At 50.1% G+C, this 16,732-nt stretch overlaps 6 protein-coding genes across 6 annotated transcripts; 3 read left to right on the top strand and 3 right to left on the bottom strand.

Annotated features, from left to right (window-relative positions):
• Positions 1–1,508: 1,508 nt before the first annotated feature.
• On the top strand, positions 1,509–2,259 carry N7533_002159 (uncharacterized protein; the record flags this gene model as incomplete). The annotated part of the gene is made up of 3 exons (XM_057098809.1): positions 1,509–1,768; positions 1,943–2,112; positions 2,183–2,259. The coding sequence occupies 3 exons, from the start codon at positions 1,509–1,511 to the stop codon at positions 2,257–2,259; spliced, it is 507 nt and encodes a 168-aa protein (XP_056963945.1).
• A 648-nt stretch (positions 2,260–2,907) lies between these two features.
• On the top strand, positions 2,908–3,195 carry N7533_002158 (uncharacterized protein; the record flags this gene model as incomplete). Its single annotated transcript, XM_057098808.1, has 1 exon — positions 2,908–3,195. One exon carries the CDS (start codon positions 2,908–2,910, stop codon positions 3,193–3,195), a length of 288 nt encoding a protein of 95 aa, XP_056963944.1.
• A 2,272-nt stretch (positions 3,196–5,467) lies between these two features.
• Positions 5,468–7,205, bottom strand: N7533_002157 (uncharacterized protein; the record flags this gene model as incomplete). The annotated part of the gene is made up of 3 exons (XM_057098807.1): positions 5,468–5,585; positions 5,636–5,833; positions 5,890–7,205. Coding segments are annotated over 3 exons (1,632 nt in total), but the record flags the coding sequence as incomplete, so codon positions are not given.
• Positions 7,206–9,541: 2,336 nt separating this feature from the next.
• N7533_002156 (phosphotransferase family protein) lies at positions 9,542–10,766 on the bottom strand (the record flags this gene model as incomplete). Its single annotated transcript, XM_057098806.1, has 4 exons — positions 9,542–10,229; positions 10,307–10,430; positions 10,493–10,604; positions 10,668–10,766. The coding sequence occupies 4 exons, from the start codon at positions 10,764–10,766 to the stop codon at positions 9,542–9,544; spliced, it is 1,023 nt and encodes a 340-aa protein (XP_056963942.1).
• Positions 10,767–12,658: 1,892 nt separating this feature from the next.
• N7533_002155 (pyridoxal kinase) lies at positions 12,659–14,130 on the bottom strand (the record flags this gene model as incomplete). The annotated part of the gene is made up of 6 exons (XM_057098805.1): positions 12,659–13,310; positions 13,367–13,484; positions 13,542–13,751; positions 13,853–13,932; positions 14,015–14,025; positions 14,080–14,130. The coding sequence occupies 6 exons, from the start codon at positions 14,128–14,130 to the stop codon at positions 12,659–12,661; spliced, it is 1,122 nt and encodes a 373-aa protein (XP_056963941.1).
• A 1,199-nt stretch (positions 14,131–15,329) lies between these two features.
• On the top strand, positions 15,330–16,511 carry N7533_002154 (uncharacterized protein; the record flags this gene model as incomplete). Its single annotated transcript, XM_057098804.1, has 1 exon — positions 15,330–16,511. The coding sequence occupies one exon, from the start codon at positions 15,330–15,332 to the stop codon at positions 16,509–16,511; it is 1,182 nt and encodes a 393-aa protein (XP_056963940.1).
• Between the last annotated feature and the right edge of the window lie 221 nt (positions 16,512–16,732).

The following is a 16,732-nucleotide window of genomic DNA, read 5'->3' as shown; positions in this document are numbered from 1 at the left end:
TCTTCGATTACCACACAAAACATGGGAAGTTACAATAAGTTTACTGGATTTCAATTCTACCATTACATGGAGGGCAGTATTATGTGTGGCCATCCTTTGACTGCTCCACACTTTGTTGACATGGAACAAATACTCGCAATATTGCGTCTTGATCACAATATCCGTTTGCTGGACCAACGTGAAGAGAGCTTAAACTACAAAGCTCGTGCCTTGAAGAAGACGACAGACATCAGGAATGATATAGAACAGGTGTCAGTGAAGGACTTTGATTCCAAGATAATGGGTACCCAAGCACAACGTGTAAAGAACGAGTACACTATGTTTAGGCTAGTTTCTGGGCTTCCTCGATGGTTGAAAGACTCCTATCAGGAATTAAGGCGTGATCCTCTTTGGTATATGCGTGAAGAAATGGTTGATGACTGTGCTGATCGAGGTGGATGCTGCAGTCGGGGATGTGGATGCTGTTCTCGGAGATCCTTGTCAGAGAATACTAAAACCAGAGGTCACTGCACTATGGAGTGTTGGTGCTGCAGTAGTTTTCGGGATCCGAGCCTTACAGAGGAGGATCAAGTGTCTATTGCACGTGATTTAGAAAAGCTATTGGAAAGCAGAAGATATGTTTGCAATATGGCGAACTGGTATTTCCGCCCAATGAACTTGAAGCATAAGCTCAAGGGGGTTGGAATAATGGTCAAGAGATGGCTGTACGGCAAGTAAGGCTTTTGAAAATGACCTTAGAAGTCTGGTAATCCTCGGGAAAAGTTTAGCTCGAAATGAATGCTTCTAATTGCCCATTTTCCAATCAATCTATCACCTAAAGATACGGCCTGCTATTGTGATACCCAAGGTAGTACTGTAAAGCGAAATTTGCAGTAGGAAACTTATAAATACCAGTAAGCATACTCGGTGAAATATCCGAGAAGATGTGAAACTGTACTCATATTCTAATGAGATGTGGACTACATAAATAGGACCCGACCACAAAGTCTTCGCACGAAATCACTAAACATTACTAAGCCGGTTGTCATTATGGAGCCACAAGCGTTGTATTTTAGGTAGCAGATCAAGATCAGGCATCGTCCACAAAGAAGGAACAACACAAAATGGAATCAGCACCTGCAGCAACTACCACCCACAAGCGAAACCTTGATGTAAAAGGAAACAAAATGTGAATTAAACGAATGGAAGAAAGAGTATTCATCCTTTGATCCTGATCGCAATTTGTAGATCATGGCCACAGTGTCGATACTGCCATGTTGGTTGAGGCTGAAATAGATTTGGTCATGAAATTGAACTACTACGATGCAGGGGAACAGGGAAGATCAGTCGAACAATTCTCATTGTCTTTTATTCGAGTCTTGGATGAACCACTTCAGCTATAACCCAACTCTGGGTCTCCCAATCAGTTCATACCCTTGGAGTTGATCCGAAGAGCAGTGTCCGTGGTAGCCATCAGTATATGAGTAACAATACCCCCCCCTAATTATATCTTCACGTTTCTACGCATCATGTCTTCCTCTTCTTCAACTGCTGGCGGCCTCGCCAACCTTGTCCCTGGCTCCGTCCCTGGCGCTGGCTTCTCTGGTGATACCTTCACCAACAACACCGTCACCGTCTCCGTCAACCCCGACACGAATGCCACCACCACCTCCACGCTCACCTTCACTTACCACGATTATTCGTGGGACATGAAGGTGGCTGCCATCTCCATCGCCGTCGGTGGCTTCGTCGCTGTCGCTGGGCTTGTGACCACATGTGTGGTCACCCAGTAAGTGTCTTGATGCTGAACATCCCCAGTCTTACATTTAGACATTACTATCTATCAATATTATATCTATTACTATTTAAACTCCTACCATCGTATTCTTCTCTTCTGACTTCAAGCCTTAGACCATGGGCTCTTTGTACATTGGAACTTGAAGCTAATGGTATATAAAAATAGCCGCCGCCGCCATGCCCAGAAACTCCAAGCAATGAAGGACCCGGAGCATGCCCGTGAGGCCGCGAGGGACGAGGCCCAAACTCGTTCTGCCCCCGCCAAACGTCCAACGGGATACCTTGCCGTCGCCGTGTTTGGGGTTTGGGACTACGTCTGGACCGGGCGCCGCAAGTGTACGTAGCTCAAGATATAGGTTGGGGAGTATATACCTATAGTGTTACTAACATGGAAATGTGTCTCTAGCCGCCGCTGCCGCCACCTCCTCCTCCTCCTCCTCCTCCGAGTCCTCTGCTGCCGCCGGGTGCGGCTGCTGCTGCTGAGCCTGGCCACCAATACTAAGGGTGGGAGGCTGTGTTGTGTTTTGTTTTTTGTTTCAAGATTTATCGTGTCTCCCACATGCCCCGGATAGACTGGGCTGTGGATTCGCCATTCCCTCTTCTTGCGCAGGCCGTCCTCCCTGTCGCTCTCCCATGTGCCCCGGATAGACCGGGCTGTGGATTCGCCATTCCCTCTTCTTGCGCAGGCCGTCCTCCCTGTCGCTCTCCCATGTGCCCCGGATAGACCGGGCTGTGGATTCGCCATTCCCTTTTCTCGCGCAGGCCGTCCTCCCCTGTTGCTCATGTATCAAACCTGCCTGCCCGGAACCGGCCGTGGATGGCGGGGATTGTCATTTTTATATTGTGCTCTTCTGTTTTGTTTTGTTTTGTTTTGTTTTGTTTTGTTTTGTTTTGTTTTGTTTTGTTTTGTCTTGTTTTTTTTTTTTCCTGTTCCGTGGCGTTTTTTGTATATTCTTATTTTTCGTTTGTCTGTTAGCTTGAGGACGAACATCGTTGATTTGAAAACCATGGACGCTCCCAAATAATCATCTTGACTCAATAACCCCTTTACGAGATGAGATCCAAGTAACACTTCTGTCCTGGAAATTGCCAAATACCAAGAACAACCGACAGTTGGTCCAACGGTTTCTCATGCCGCGGAAAACCGAAGAGCGACTCAGTCAGACTTCTGTCAATGGGTTTCCGGAAACTGATGCCGATGACGATCCACCTTCTACGGAGACCTACTTATTCGTAGCGGAGAACAACACAACCACTTCGGCATTTGCCACAGTAGCCGACATATTAGAAGAAGCGGAAGAGTATGACCTGGAATTGCTTTCGGCTACATCAGCGAATGCCGATACTTATTCACGTATACCTACAGGAGCCTCAAAAATTTCCATCGAGTCGATGCTCCAGGAAGTTATTACATGGTGACGATGGCCACTACTAGAGATGTGTGGAAGAATGATTGTGTGTGATGAAGAACCAAGCGAGAGCCACTACTACTAATACTGAGGTGACAAACGGCGAGCATGCAGCAGCATCCTAGGATGCCTGAGGCGGCACATACCAGCCTCAACATTACACAAAATGGCACAGATGCTTTGGATACTGAACAATCTCTGAGTGCACGATCTCCAAGACAACTATCGGCAAACAGGATTCTTCACTTATGAGAATCGTCTCCGTAACAGTCATTATGCTATTACTACTACTAGTTACGTAGGTACCTAGGCAGGCAATCACTTTAAAAATATATCCTGCTCATACATATCTAGTAGTACCTAGGTGCCTAGGTAGGTACTAGCAACTGTGTCTATAGGCAGAGGATACTACTAGTATACTTTCGTACTTCAAGTTGTATCATAACTTGGAACCATGCAGTTGAACCAAAGCCTTCGGCCGGATCCATGATGGCTGGCTGTATCCCGAGGTCCACTCCAAGTCCCGAAGTCTATAAATACTAAAATGGCCTAAAAGTCCATGTCAACCTTTGAAGATGAAGATTACAATCTATTAAGTCAATAATATTATCTGGGAGTGTCCATGGTCTCCAAATCAACAATATTCGTCCTCAAGGTAACAGACAAACGAAAAGTCCAGGAGATGCGGATGTCTTCCGTAGCTCAGCTGAACAAAGAGTTCTCGGGAAGAATTTAATACGTATTTTTTTCAACAGAGAACAAATCAGAGCGCTCAGATTAGGCTTGCCATTCCCATTCCTCTAGCTACAGTTTACTTGACTAAGTCCGGTTTGATGACCCTCAAAGTGAGTTTCTTGAAGTGGATCCTATACAAACCGGGCCTGACCAGGAAAGCTTTATCTGTGGGGGCCGAAGGGCTGCTACTTTTTGGGGACGAGACCTCTGACCTACTAGTAGCCTTCAAGTTTTCGGTGTCTTATTCAAGCATTAGTTTATACGTCAGTGTGCCGGACGATAATGTTGTTGAAATCTTGTTTGCGAGAAAATGTCCTTGTTCACGGACTAGGTACGTAGTACTATTTGTCAATATTCGAGGACTGGGAAACACCCTTGTCCTGGTCCTGTCCTGTTCCTGTCCTGTTACCTTGTCCTGTTACCTTGTCCTGCCCTGCTTATGCACCGTTTTGCCACTGAAACCTACCACTTTCTTCTTTTACCATATTCATGGCATCATCTGCTCAGCCCCTGTGCACGTACAACTTGAACCGGTTTCATATTGGGGCTCTGCCGGCACGTAAACCCCCGTTCGGGCGGCCACATGGCATTTCACCATGTGGCCTTGATGACTGACTAGGATCTGTCATGTTAGTCATCGTTTGAATCGCTGCATGTGTGGTTTAAGCCTCAGTAGGGCATTTCTTACATAGTGTTACCTTAAGGTGACCAAAAGAAAAGTCGACCGGGGTGGGCCAGGGTGATGCTTGGAAATAGAATGAAGTTGAGCATTACGCATTTGCGCGGTGGCTGTGTGGAGTTTTACTATTTTAATCGTCCAGAGTGACATTGCGGTGTGTCTGAATGTTCCGGTTTCTTTATGAGGTAATTTGTTGCGGTTCTGCACAAGAGATCGACTGCCGGATGTGACCTCGGTGCGGGAGCGTTGATGATGATCGTCCACTGCATCTCGGCATGCATACTAATACTAGTACTAATACTGTGAAACTACGATCCAGCCCATGCTGGGATACCCTTATCTCTACGTTCTACCCAAGGAAGAACAATTGATGGAAGAGTTTAGAAAAGAACTTGAACCGTAAGTACCCCAAATCAAAAACTCCTTGTTGGTGCTAGCCGCAATAGAATAGACCAAATGATCCAGAAACCAGACAGAAAAACACCAGATCCTTGGAATCAGAATCAGAATCAGAATCGAAATAATAAAATAGACAAACGAATGGACCATTTTGGAGAAGAACGCTGTCGAGTGGATAATAGTGATGAGGAAAATAGAAACAATTAACAAAACGAATGGCCCGTGTATCATCATGCTTCTAACAGAGTGACATGTGGTATGGTATCATCGAAGGAACAGAGCTGGAAAAAAGGTATCACAGATGGAGATTCGTCACGCGTAATTTGGGATAGGATGGGGAGGGAGTATATGCCGTCCAATGATGGGTGGATCCACGCCATGAACTGCTGCATAGTGGGTGTTTATCGTTTACAGATAGCACCGCTCGTTGAGGCGAAAGAAAGACGTCGATGATGTGATGTCTTGTGGGTTATCCCGAATTCATTCTCCGCCGTCGACCTCGCGAACTACCTATCGGGCGTTGTGCGAGGACTTGGCGGAGGATAGGGTCGTCTTTATTTTTATCGACGTGGTGAACACGGACATGTCTAGACGGGGTTAGGATGGATCGGTAATACTAGTCGGATGGATTATTTACCGTTGAAGATTGTCTGGACGGGGATATTTATGCTGTTGATCGGGGCAGAAGGGACAGACGTAGCCCGGAGAGTTGTGTACCAGACCATGTCGCATCATCTCATTCTTGCGTTTGAAGCCTTTCCCACCGAGACCACGAGGGCACCCATCGACAGGACAGAAATGCGGCCGGTCTTGCGAGTGGACATTGGCATGGGAACTGATGGGGTTGATGTTAGATATGGAAGTTTTCCACCTCTATCCGGGATAACTCACTTGAGGAGATATTGCGTCTGGAAAGGTGCTGCCGTGCAATCAGGATGTGTGCATTTGTAGCTACCGGGCACAGTAATCCCATTGGGGGGTTGCGGTGCGGCATTGAATGCAGCTCGCTCACCGGATGGTGGAGTTGGAGCAATCTGTTCGGTCGGTGTTGGGTAGCTCGTTGCTGGACTCTTCGCTGTCATAGGAGACATATCATATGGAGTGGGCGCATGGTGTGGGGTATCCGCAGGCTGTGATGGAGGTGGTGGTGGTGGGGGTGGAGGTGCGGGTAGTGGAGGTCTCCAATATGACGACGTCGCCGGAGACGGATTATTTGATGCATCCTTGACACTCACGGGGGAAAAATGAGAGTAGGGAGTGGGCATCTGTGATGGCGGGAAGAATTGTCTTGTCATTTGGCGATCATGGGGTGAATCATTTTGCGACGATGAGGAGGGCGGGTAGGAGTAAGGCGAGATGCCATTGAGTCGTGCTGGGGGGAAATCGCTCGAGGATAGTCCGCTGAGTGCGGATTGAATAGATGGAAGCACCTGGGTGTTGCCATTGCTAGTGCCGCCGTTGTCTGGGGATGTTGCAGCGCATGACGACGGAGGTGAGAGCGACTGTAAAGACGGGAGGGAGATGCGATTCTTCAGATCGGGAGATTGTTTGAGGTCACTGAGAGGATGGTGGTCAAGCGAAAGTTTTCGATCTGGATGCGTGAGGGTGGAGACGCTCAGACGATGCGGGCGTTGTGCTGGAGACTGGAAGTCGAGAGGGCGAGGGATATCTACGGACGGTGCCAGCCGGGGTAATGGAGCGGGGAGCTTATGCCCAGGTGATAACGGTCGCTCAAGGTCCCTCCTAGGTTGTGTTCCCGAGACTCTATCGCGAGGTTCCTCTTCCTTGAGACTCACGGGTTCAGCGGGAGTCGGCTTCGGCGGTTCAATAGGTTTGGAAACCAATCCTCCGGGACCATCCAATGGTTTCGTATCGACTGGACTCCGGTTCTTCCTGAAACAATCGGTCAAGGAATTGTCGCGCTCAAAGGCCGCGATATCGGGACGGCCTGGAGCTAGAAAGTTGATCAGCACCGAGTCGCCGTAACGGGTGTGAGTCTGGGTTTCCGGCTGGTGCGGCTTACGGGAACGTTCTGGCGTTCCCTTGTCGCCTTTCTCGGTGACATCGTCGGACAGAGGGACGAATGGGGGCCGGGCATCGTCGGGCTCATACTTGGGGCACACCGCCACTGGTGGAGGCGAGCGGTTCATGGCATCGTCCGAATCGTAGAGGTCGGTCATGAAGGCAGGACCGGGCGCATACGGCGCCTATGGGGAAGGAGATATGATGTCGACGCAGGTGGACTTGAAGCTCGATCGCACAGCATAGCACGATGTTGTTGGGGGAAGGACCTCGTGTCGTCGCGGCAGGCGCTCTGCGGGTTGGGAGGTGTGCGGTTAGCGCTGAAGCTGTGTGAAGTTTACTCGTGTCTGTCGCCTTGCTACCTCAGGCTTGGAAGTTCCCATGGCCCAGACATCGACCTCTGATTTAGGACGATAGGAATTCCAGAGCTCAAGTACCAAGTCGGGTAGTGGTTCAAGTGGTTCAAGTGGGTGAGGGGGGAAAGGAAGTAAGATTGGTAGGTCAAAAGGTCACAAGCCTTAATTGGGGGGAGAGGGGGACTGTGACCTCTTCAAGTTCAGAGGTGTACCAGGGGAGCCGCTAACTTACCAAGGGGGAGGTACCAAGCCGGGAGAAGATCGAGTCAAGAACAAATAACGGGGATGAGGCTCAACGGATATTCGACGCCATTCCCTCGAATAATATCGAGGGAAAAGAGGGTTGAGGTTCTCTCAAGTTTTTGGGGGAGAGGAGGGGAAGTTCTGAGCTTAGCGCGGCTCCTCTGCAGAAGTTGCGTGGATGTGGGTGATCCAAGAAAATGAGACTAAAAGAGGAAGAGTATCGAAATCAAGTCCCCCCAAAGTGTAAAAGTGCAAAAACGTAAAAAAGGTAAAAGTCAAGGAACCCAAAAATACCAGTCAAAAATACAATAGAAAAAAAAAGAAGGAAAGGAGAAAAGTGTCGGGATGCGGCTCTAGGAGGAGGAGTGGGACCCAAGGCTCTCAGAAGCAGAGCAACTGGAATTCCCCGCAACCTTCTGATGCATTACTCTTTACACTCTTGACATTACACAAACACACACTCTCTCTCTACACTACACACACTTTACACAGAGTACACTCCAAGTGTACTTTTATACTCTACACTACGCTACACTACACTACCAACACTCGGAGGATTAGGGGTCGCACAGCCAGCACTTCCAGGCTCCACCGTTAATTATTTCTCTCCGGAGTAATCAACCGGGGGGGGGTTGTCGTTTCGACGAGTGGCAGCATCCCCGCTCCACCGGGGCTTAAACCCGGGAAGGGAACCTGCGCGACTCACTCCACTCGGTGGATTGCTTGCCCCCCCGTGGCCATCCTGGTCCAATGTTTCTTCGCCTAGCCTGGAAGGATTGACAACGCAACAGCTTCGTTTCAAGGTGACGGGCCGCTCCGATGTGTACACAGTCTACCTGGGTATGTATCTCTATGTGGGAGAGATGTATGAGAGACTCTATGAGAGACATACCCGAAGGGAACTAAAGAGGCTGAGACAGACTCACTGCTGTGGGACCCATGGTCAACTTCGGGAATTCGCAACTCACCTGCCTTCCCATCAGAAGAAAGAGAGGGAGGGAAAAAAAAAAGTGGAAAAGGGGGGGGTTGGGTGGGTTCTGCTTTCTTCACCCCCTCCTTCCCTCAGCCTCACTTGACGTGGTAGAGCCGCAGCGCAGCCTCATCCCCCGCTGCAGAAACCAATCACACCGCATTTCTGCCCCCCCTGGCAAAAGCAAATATGCATGATCTTCTGGTCCCGTCACCTTTTCGCAACTTCCTTGGCACTGCACTGTTTTTCTTAGCCTTAGTCCTCAATCCAACCCAATCCAACCCAACCCCCTCATCTGCGCATCTGCGTCAGAAACTCTCTTCACGAGAGGAGATCGCGCCGTACGTCCCGCTCATCAGCATCAGCGGACTTGATTCACATCCTTCGACCCTCCCAGATGCTCGCTCGTCTCGAACTAGAAGGGTTCGCTGCATGGTGGCGCCGCATTGACGTGGTAATTGTGGGTGCCGCAACACAATACGGGAGACGTGGACCAAATAGGGCCAAGTGCTGACACCCCATTTGCACTAGCGCACTCGATTTGCCATAATATCTTGCCGTGAGAGTGAGACGGTGTACGTACGTAAGTATTTTAATCAATTGTACGGAGTATTGTGGACCCCATTTACCTCGGTCGGCGAAGGCGGGAACTATGGACAAGCGCGACCCACACGTAGAGACGGAATTGAGTACACGGAGACCGGACTACATACTTGACATACAGAGTACCTAGATAGTATGGAGTGCGAATACTGTAGTGAGAAGTTAATGTAAGTACTCATGTACCGAAGTACATACACTACACCAAGGGTATGTACTTTCCCCGTACTCCGCGGATATAAGGATACGACAAGTACCAGTACTTCGGGTAAGAGTAACTATAGTTACATCTCTGTATCTCCGTATCATGCTATGTACATATGCAGCAAAATTTCAGGAATCGATCTACAGATTACAATTTACCCTTCTGCTGCACCTGTTGCACGCGGTGCCAGGCGCTAAGGGCAAACGGTTTGGCCCGACTCCCGTAATCGCTGGCCCTCGCACTGCTAGCCTGTCGCGCCGCGAACCGGGCCGCAATGCCCTGCATGATGACGGAGCCTCGGAAAGCAAAAAATGCATCTCCCCAAACGATATCGCCCACAGGATCGTATCCCGACACTTCATGGTACCAGCGCATGCATTCCTCACGCGATGGCAGACCCGGCGTCCGCCCGGCCTGGAACGACTCGGTCGACGAATCTGCCCCCTCGAGGATGTACGGACTGGTGACGTTGCAAAAGTCCGACAGCGGGTGCCCGACCGTCGCCATTTCCCAGTCGAGGATGCCAATGACTCGAGGCTCCGTGTGGTGGAAGATCAGATTGTCGATCTTGTAGTCGCCGTGGACCAGGGTGCCCCGATCCCGCGGCTGCGACGACTTCTGCGAGAAGAAGCGCACCATGTCTTCGAAGTGTGGCAGTTCGCCGACGGGCTCCTTGCTGTCTGCGTCGAGGACCTGGGCCTGAGCCCGTGAGATTGTGGTAAAGGTTGCGATTTGTCGGTCATAAAAGCCTGATGGCTTGCCGAACTTCTCGAGGCCAACTGACTTGGGCACGACCCGGTGGAATTTGGCTAGCGTTTGAATGGCGGATTTCCATCTAATTAACACACACCCGTGAGTATATTTCACCAACGACTGCAGTCAATCACGGCTTGCAGATTGCAAAATACGTACAGTGCTTTGCGCTCCTCACCACTGACGCCTGGCATGGCTGGGTCGGTGAAGTGTCGCCCGTCGAGGAACGACATGATGTAGAATGGGGTGCCAATTACATCGTTGTCTTCGCAAAGACAGAGTGCTTCGGGAACGGGTACATCGGTACCCCCCCAAGCTCTGGATAATCTTATACTCGCGCTCGACCTTGTGTGCTGTCTTCGAGAGCAGCTTTCCGGGGGGGCTTCTTCCGCAGGACAAACTTCTTGCCGTCGGCGGTCGTCAGCTGGTAGGTTGGGTTGGATTGGCCGAATCCGAACTAGGGCGGTCGGTGTTAGTCTTAGTATCTGCAGGGCTATGATAGGATTCGGTGATCACGCACCTGCTTCACATCTAATGGGGTCTTCAGAGCTGGTACATTCTGGTCGATGTACCGCTCCAGCGAGGGAATGTCAATGGGCTGTCGCACTTCTCCTGCCATGATGGCGAGGTAGACTAATGAGTGATGAGAGAGAGGGACCAGGTAATAGTAAGCGATAGGGTGAAGGAGGAGATTAAAGAGTCTTTATGAGATATATACAGATCCCAGGTGTGAAGCAATCTGGGGACAGCCGGGGTACCTCGGCCCAGTCGCCCTCGGTCGGCGAGCGGGGAGCAGATGCCTTAGTCAGCGAGATCGGTGCAACATAGTTGACAAGAGGAAGAGGAAGAGGAAGATCGAGAATCCTTGTCTACCTAGGTATGGTTCGAGTTAAGTTATATTTATTGATTGGTTTAAACTATAGAGTAATTATTTGCATGGAAAGCAGTTCTCTGTTGATAATGCAGGTGTGTAGCAATATGCGAGCCCTATAGTTAAAATGTAGAGCATATATATAGTTATACTACCTTCCTACAGCTAAGCTCGGCATTCAGATATTATTCCAAGGTTCAGACATTTTCTTACTAGCACCTGGGTATATTATGGCCACAAATAGTCAACGCCTAGACTAATCATTGAGCCTATTTTCGAGCATACTACTGCCCGACAACATCTTAACATTACAGCTTCCCACGATATCCCAATCCCCATCCCCCACTCAGCGCGTCCCGGCGGTGAAAGACGCGTCCCAGCGGTGAAACGCGCGCAAGGGACAGCATCCACGACCAAGTGGACCACACCGCAATTCTCTCTCGTGGATCAAAGACGAACTCGGTTCCACAGCCTACACCTCCTCTCTACACTCTTCTTTCCATCATCAACACCTTGAACTTCCCTTCGGAATTGCCATGACCAAAGAGACCACCCCACCAACCGAGTCCAATTCCATCCCCGCCACCCGCGAACCACCTTCCCTCCCAACCTCCCCGCTCGCGAAACGCCCCAAGACCACCGACACAATGACCGCCTCCGCCCCCGCCGTGACCTCTATCCAGCAACAGCTGCCTCCCCTTCTGGTGAAGAAGCTCGTTGACTCTGCCCGCGCCCCGACGCGGGGCTCCGCTTTTGCTGCGGGGTACGATGTCTACGCTGCCAAGGAGACTGTTATTCCCTCCAAGGGCAAGGCTATGGTTGATACTGGTATTGCGATTGCTGTGCCAGAAGGCACCTGTGAGTGAATTTGTTGCCGAGTGTCGAGTGTCGATTGTCATTAAATTGGCATGGACTCAGGATCGAGGCTAATGCGTTTGTTTTGCGGATAGATGGCCGCATTGCCCCCCGCTCTGGCCTTGCCTCGAAGCACTTCATCGATACCGGCGCCGGTGTCATTGATGCCGATTACCGTGGCGAGGTGAAGGTTCTTCTGTTCAACCACTCCGATGTTGACTTTCCCGGTACGTGAAAATCTGGGGACTTGAGCCCGTCGTTACTGGGCTCTGTACTGATTCGTTGGATATAGTCAAGGAGGGTGATCGTGTTGCCCAGCTGGTTCTGGAGAAGGTAAGTTGGCTCATTGCGATGCGAATTCTCGTTCTCCGGAGATCGTTCTAACAATACCTTGCAGATCTACACCCCCGAGGTTGCCGTCGTCGAGGAGTTGGAGGAGAGTGTCCGTGGTGCTGGTGGATTCGGCAGCACTGGCGTTTAAAGTCCGGCGATGAGATGAAAAAAAAGGACTGCCTTGGGCGGACAATGGTCAATTTATCGGAGTATATCTAGATTGAAGGAATACCCGGAAAAGAATTTAATGAATTTATGCGTCGAGAACGACTCATCAAACGTGAATTATCACCAATCGCTATTCTATACGTGAAAAAAATATATCCTACTATCCCGTAGCATCAGAACCACTCAATGCCAATGACAAAGCCCCCGTCTTTCATGATCTTGAATTCCAGCCCATGCCAACAATGTAATCACCCGATCTATCACCAATGCCGAAATATTCTCTTCTATTGCAATGCCGCAGGAAGGTCCTCTCTGCGCCAGTCCTGCGCCTCAAACTGTACAAGCGGATCACGCAAGAACTGCACATTTCGCACCAACCGCACCTCCGCCGCCTTTGTCCGGCGCAAATAATCTTGTTTCTGTCGTTCCTCCGCATCATCCACCAAGCCCTCGCTTTGGGCCGTCTCAAGCGCGATCTTCGCGAGTTCGGCATTGCGCGCTTCCATCGTTCGCTCAAGGACGCTGTGCATACTGGATAAGACCTTGAGCGTTGCTTGCGCGAGTGGTAGCGTCGTTGCCGAAACGCTGTCGGGAGAAACCCACGACGCGGTTGACTGGAGCCCATTACCGGCTGCGGCGACCGCCTCGCGGAGACGCGCGACCATCAGTGCGGCGAACATGTCGCCTGTGCCGCTGAAGAAGCAGTCTAGTGCGGGGACGTCGACGCGAAATAGACGCGGGGATCCGTCGCTTTGGGTTGTAGAGCCGATGACGGTTAGGAAGTTCTCTGGAGGTGTGGGGGTACAGCCTGATTGGGAGAGCTTGGAGAGCTGCACAGAGGTGATGATGACGTGGGGAACGGAGTAGATGCGGTGAATTGCGGTGATGGCCTCGGCCAGAGTGGCGAGGGAGGTGATCTCGATGCCTGAGAGGACCCTGGGGAAGCGTCAGTTGAATATGGGGCTCAATTATATATCAAGGGGAAGACTCACTCGGCTTCGAATTGATTTGGTAGGATCAGATCTGCCTGTTTGATGATTTCTTTGTAGGCTGGGACGACGTCGCCATTGACATATAATCGTCCCTGGTCACCCATCACCGGGTCCAATACTAGATAGAAAGGTCAGCCTCGGCTATAAAGAGAAGAGGAAGAACAAAGTCACTTACCCCAGAAAAATGAGCCTGGTTTCTCGGACTTTTTCTTCAAGTCCATTCCAATAGCGCCGACTGCTTCTACGGCCGCGGCGCTGGGGGCATAACCAGACAGCATGACATCGAAATCTGTTAAATTGCTCTGACATAGACCCTGATACAAGTCCGTAATCTCCTGTGCAGTTGCGCGAGTTCCCTTAAATTGCCGGTAGCCGGTATGATTACCTATCTGAATCAGACCGTTGCTCGGTTGAAATAAATGGCGGGGTGTGGTCTCGTGTGACGTGGATAAGATGAGTCTGACCGAGAAACACCATGGAACTTACTAAAATGAACGGTGTTCAAGGCGGCGACATCACAACCGAGAGACTGCATGGCAAATGTTGCCATTGAATTGCCCACATGGCTATGGGCTGTCAGCTGGAGACTCGGACGTCACTGCGCGATGACTCCACACCGAGCCGGCTCGGAGTTCAGAGTTCACGTACCCATACACAACCTGAGGAGGAGGGTGAGTAATTTCTTTAGATGGTAGAGTGAGACTAGGACATACCTGGCTTGCTACAGCCAGTACTCGCGTTTCCGGCACGAGGAAATTGGACATGGTGGTGGTGAAGGATGAAAGGTAACCTTGGAGAGGCGAGTGTGGGGGAAGATTAGAAGATTGGCCGAATTCTCCCTTACCTAATTGGCTCCGCGGGAAACACAATTTGAAAATTGAACTTATTTGTGAAGAGTGTTGTTAGTATATAGTATATTTTCATATTAATATTAGAGACCCATTCTGCTCAATCAGAGGGTACAATTATTATTTTCAAGCTTTATGCTGATCTTAGTTCAATGCGGGGTGGTTAGCCACTCCATTTGAAGTCAGCACGGAGTACGGAGGTGCTACTAATAGTTAGTAGTAGCAGTAGTAGTACTCCGTATGGGTAAGTATAAGCACTCTGTAGTACAAACTTATCTCCGTACCTAGGTACTGAGTAATATGTAATAGATGATTTTAAAATCCATTGGTTTACGGAGTACTCCAATACTTAGTACTAGGCTAAGGTACCCCTGTCGACCAATTGGCCCAGAAGATATTACTCCGTACCAATCTTACGTTGAATGGCTTCTGGACAAGTTTTCAAAGTGGCCCTTGCAGCGAAGTGACACGGTCCCGACGGTGCCCCGAGTCTTTTTGCTATACTCCGTACTCGTACTCCGTGCTCCGTGCTCCATTGTGAGCTCTCTGGTCCCGAGGAGATCGACAACGCTTCCTGCCCGGTCAGCATCGGTCTCCTCGATCTCCTCGGGTCTCCATAGGAGATCGTCATCAATCTCTCTTGCTCTCAAGGCAAAAAAGCAAAAAGCAAAAAGCAAAATCAAAAAGCAAGACCGAGTAGGGATCGTCAGACTGGGAACCCCAAGCTTGGCCCCTGCACGATGCAGAACCCCCCTGAACCATTCGGTTCAAAGTGGTGCGCGTCTCCACCGAACGATCTAGTCCTCCGCCGACGCTGTTTCTGGGCCTAGCGTTGTGCCTGGCCTTGGATTTCGGCCTTGGCTTGCGATGCGAGGTTAGCAACTAAAAATCCTTCGGCTGCGAGCTCCGTACTTGGTCTTATACGGTCTTTCCCCTCGTGGTCCTGCCAGGCACATCAGCCACGTCGTCTCCATCTCCGCCTCCGTCTCCTCTACGGATCACCAAGTTGTTGATTGACAAGCTGTGTATCATGTCGACTGCATAACCTGTGTTTACGCGTGCCTCACTCTTTTAGCCCTCCGCGGCATCCGCCATTCGTTTATTTTCTCTTCGCCATGGAGACCATTTCTCGCCTTTCGAGCGACAATGACTCCCGAAAAGCCACTCATTCCTTTGCATGCGACTCCCACCCTGCTTCATTCTCTCAACGCCGCTGGTCGCGTCTCGGCCAGCTTCGACTTTCGCAAGTCTGGAGGCCCTTCTATACCGGCCTGTTAATTCTAATTGTTATTCTTTACCTGTCGCCCACCGCGGCCGCGCAATCACAATCTGCAACTGCATTGGAGCCAATCACGGGTATCCCGCGATCGGCTTCTCATGCAAATGGAGAGATCTTCGTGGACGGTCTCCAAGAAAGATCTTCATCGCTCCAGCCTTGTGGGGTTGAGGCAGATGGAAATAAGATAAATAATATCGGGAAGCGCACCGATCTAGAACATGACCGTAATCTGCTTCTATCTCGGGAAATTGTCACTGCCAATTCCAACTCAACCTCGTCCATGCCGACCCCATTCGATACGATATCATATAACTTCGCGAATCAGACCTGTACTACGTTTTTCACCGACTTTCTCGCCAATTCGACCATAACAGACTGCCACGCTATCTCACTGCTACTCGAGAACTCCAATTCTTTCTTCCACACCCTGAGCTCTGCCGTAGCTACCTCGCGTGTTCTCGATGTTACTTGCTCCCAATCGGTCACGAAATGTGCTTCCATTATGACCAATCTCGCTAGCGAGATGATCAAGGCCGAAAATTGCGGAGATGACTACAATGCGGGAAACTCGGTCGTGCAGAGCACCTACCAAGACTTGATGGCATACGAACCTGTCTATCGGGCATCTTGCTTGACGAATCCAGACACAAAGGACTATTGCTTTGTTGACGCGGTGCAGAATACGACAGCACCAAATGATTACAATGTCTATTTCATTCCCGTTGGTACAGCGCTCACCAAATCGGGAAATCTGACTTGCAACGACTGCTTGCAAGCCAGCATGGATGTTTTCGCCCAGTGGGCAAAGGTCAATAACCAGGCTCTGGACACTACCTATCTTCCTTCCGCGAAAGTTGTCAACAATTATTGCGGAGCCAATTTTGCCAACACCAATATCACAGTCGGCTCAGATAGAGTCACAGCTGGTGCTGGTCTGGCTCTACAACTGCCAGGGGCTCGACTCGCATTCTCCGTCCTGGGACTATTTCTTGGACTCGGTTGTATGGGAGTGTTCTAAGCTGCAGCCCCATTCTTGACGTATTCAATCTTTTTTACTGTATATTTCCAGAGACGAGGCTCTTCTCGGTTGCCCTTTTCCGATCCTCCTTGAGAATCCTGCCATGTGCCACGACAGCGAAGCGCTTGCTTTTCTATTCGACCTACGTCTATATTTTACATTCCATGTCTATTAATTAATCAAATCTACATATTACCTATGCCATCTACTGCGTATGCTTT

This window comes from Penicillium manginii, assembly GCF_028828005.1.
Source record: "Penicillium manginii strain IBT 31320 chromosome Unknown utg000002l:1.0-5564898.0:1.0-5567710.0, whole genome shotgun sequence".
NCBI lineage: Eukaryota > Fungi > Ascomycota > Eurotiomycetes > Eurotiales > Aspergillaceae > Penicillium > Penicillium manginii.
This window is presented reverse-complemented; position numbering and strand designations above follow the sequence as displayed.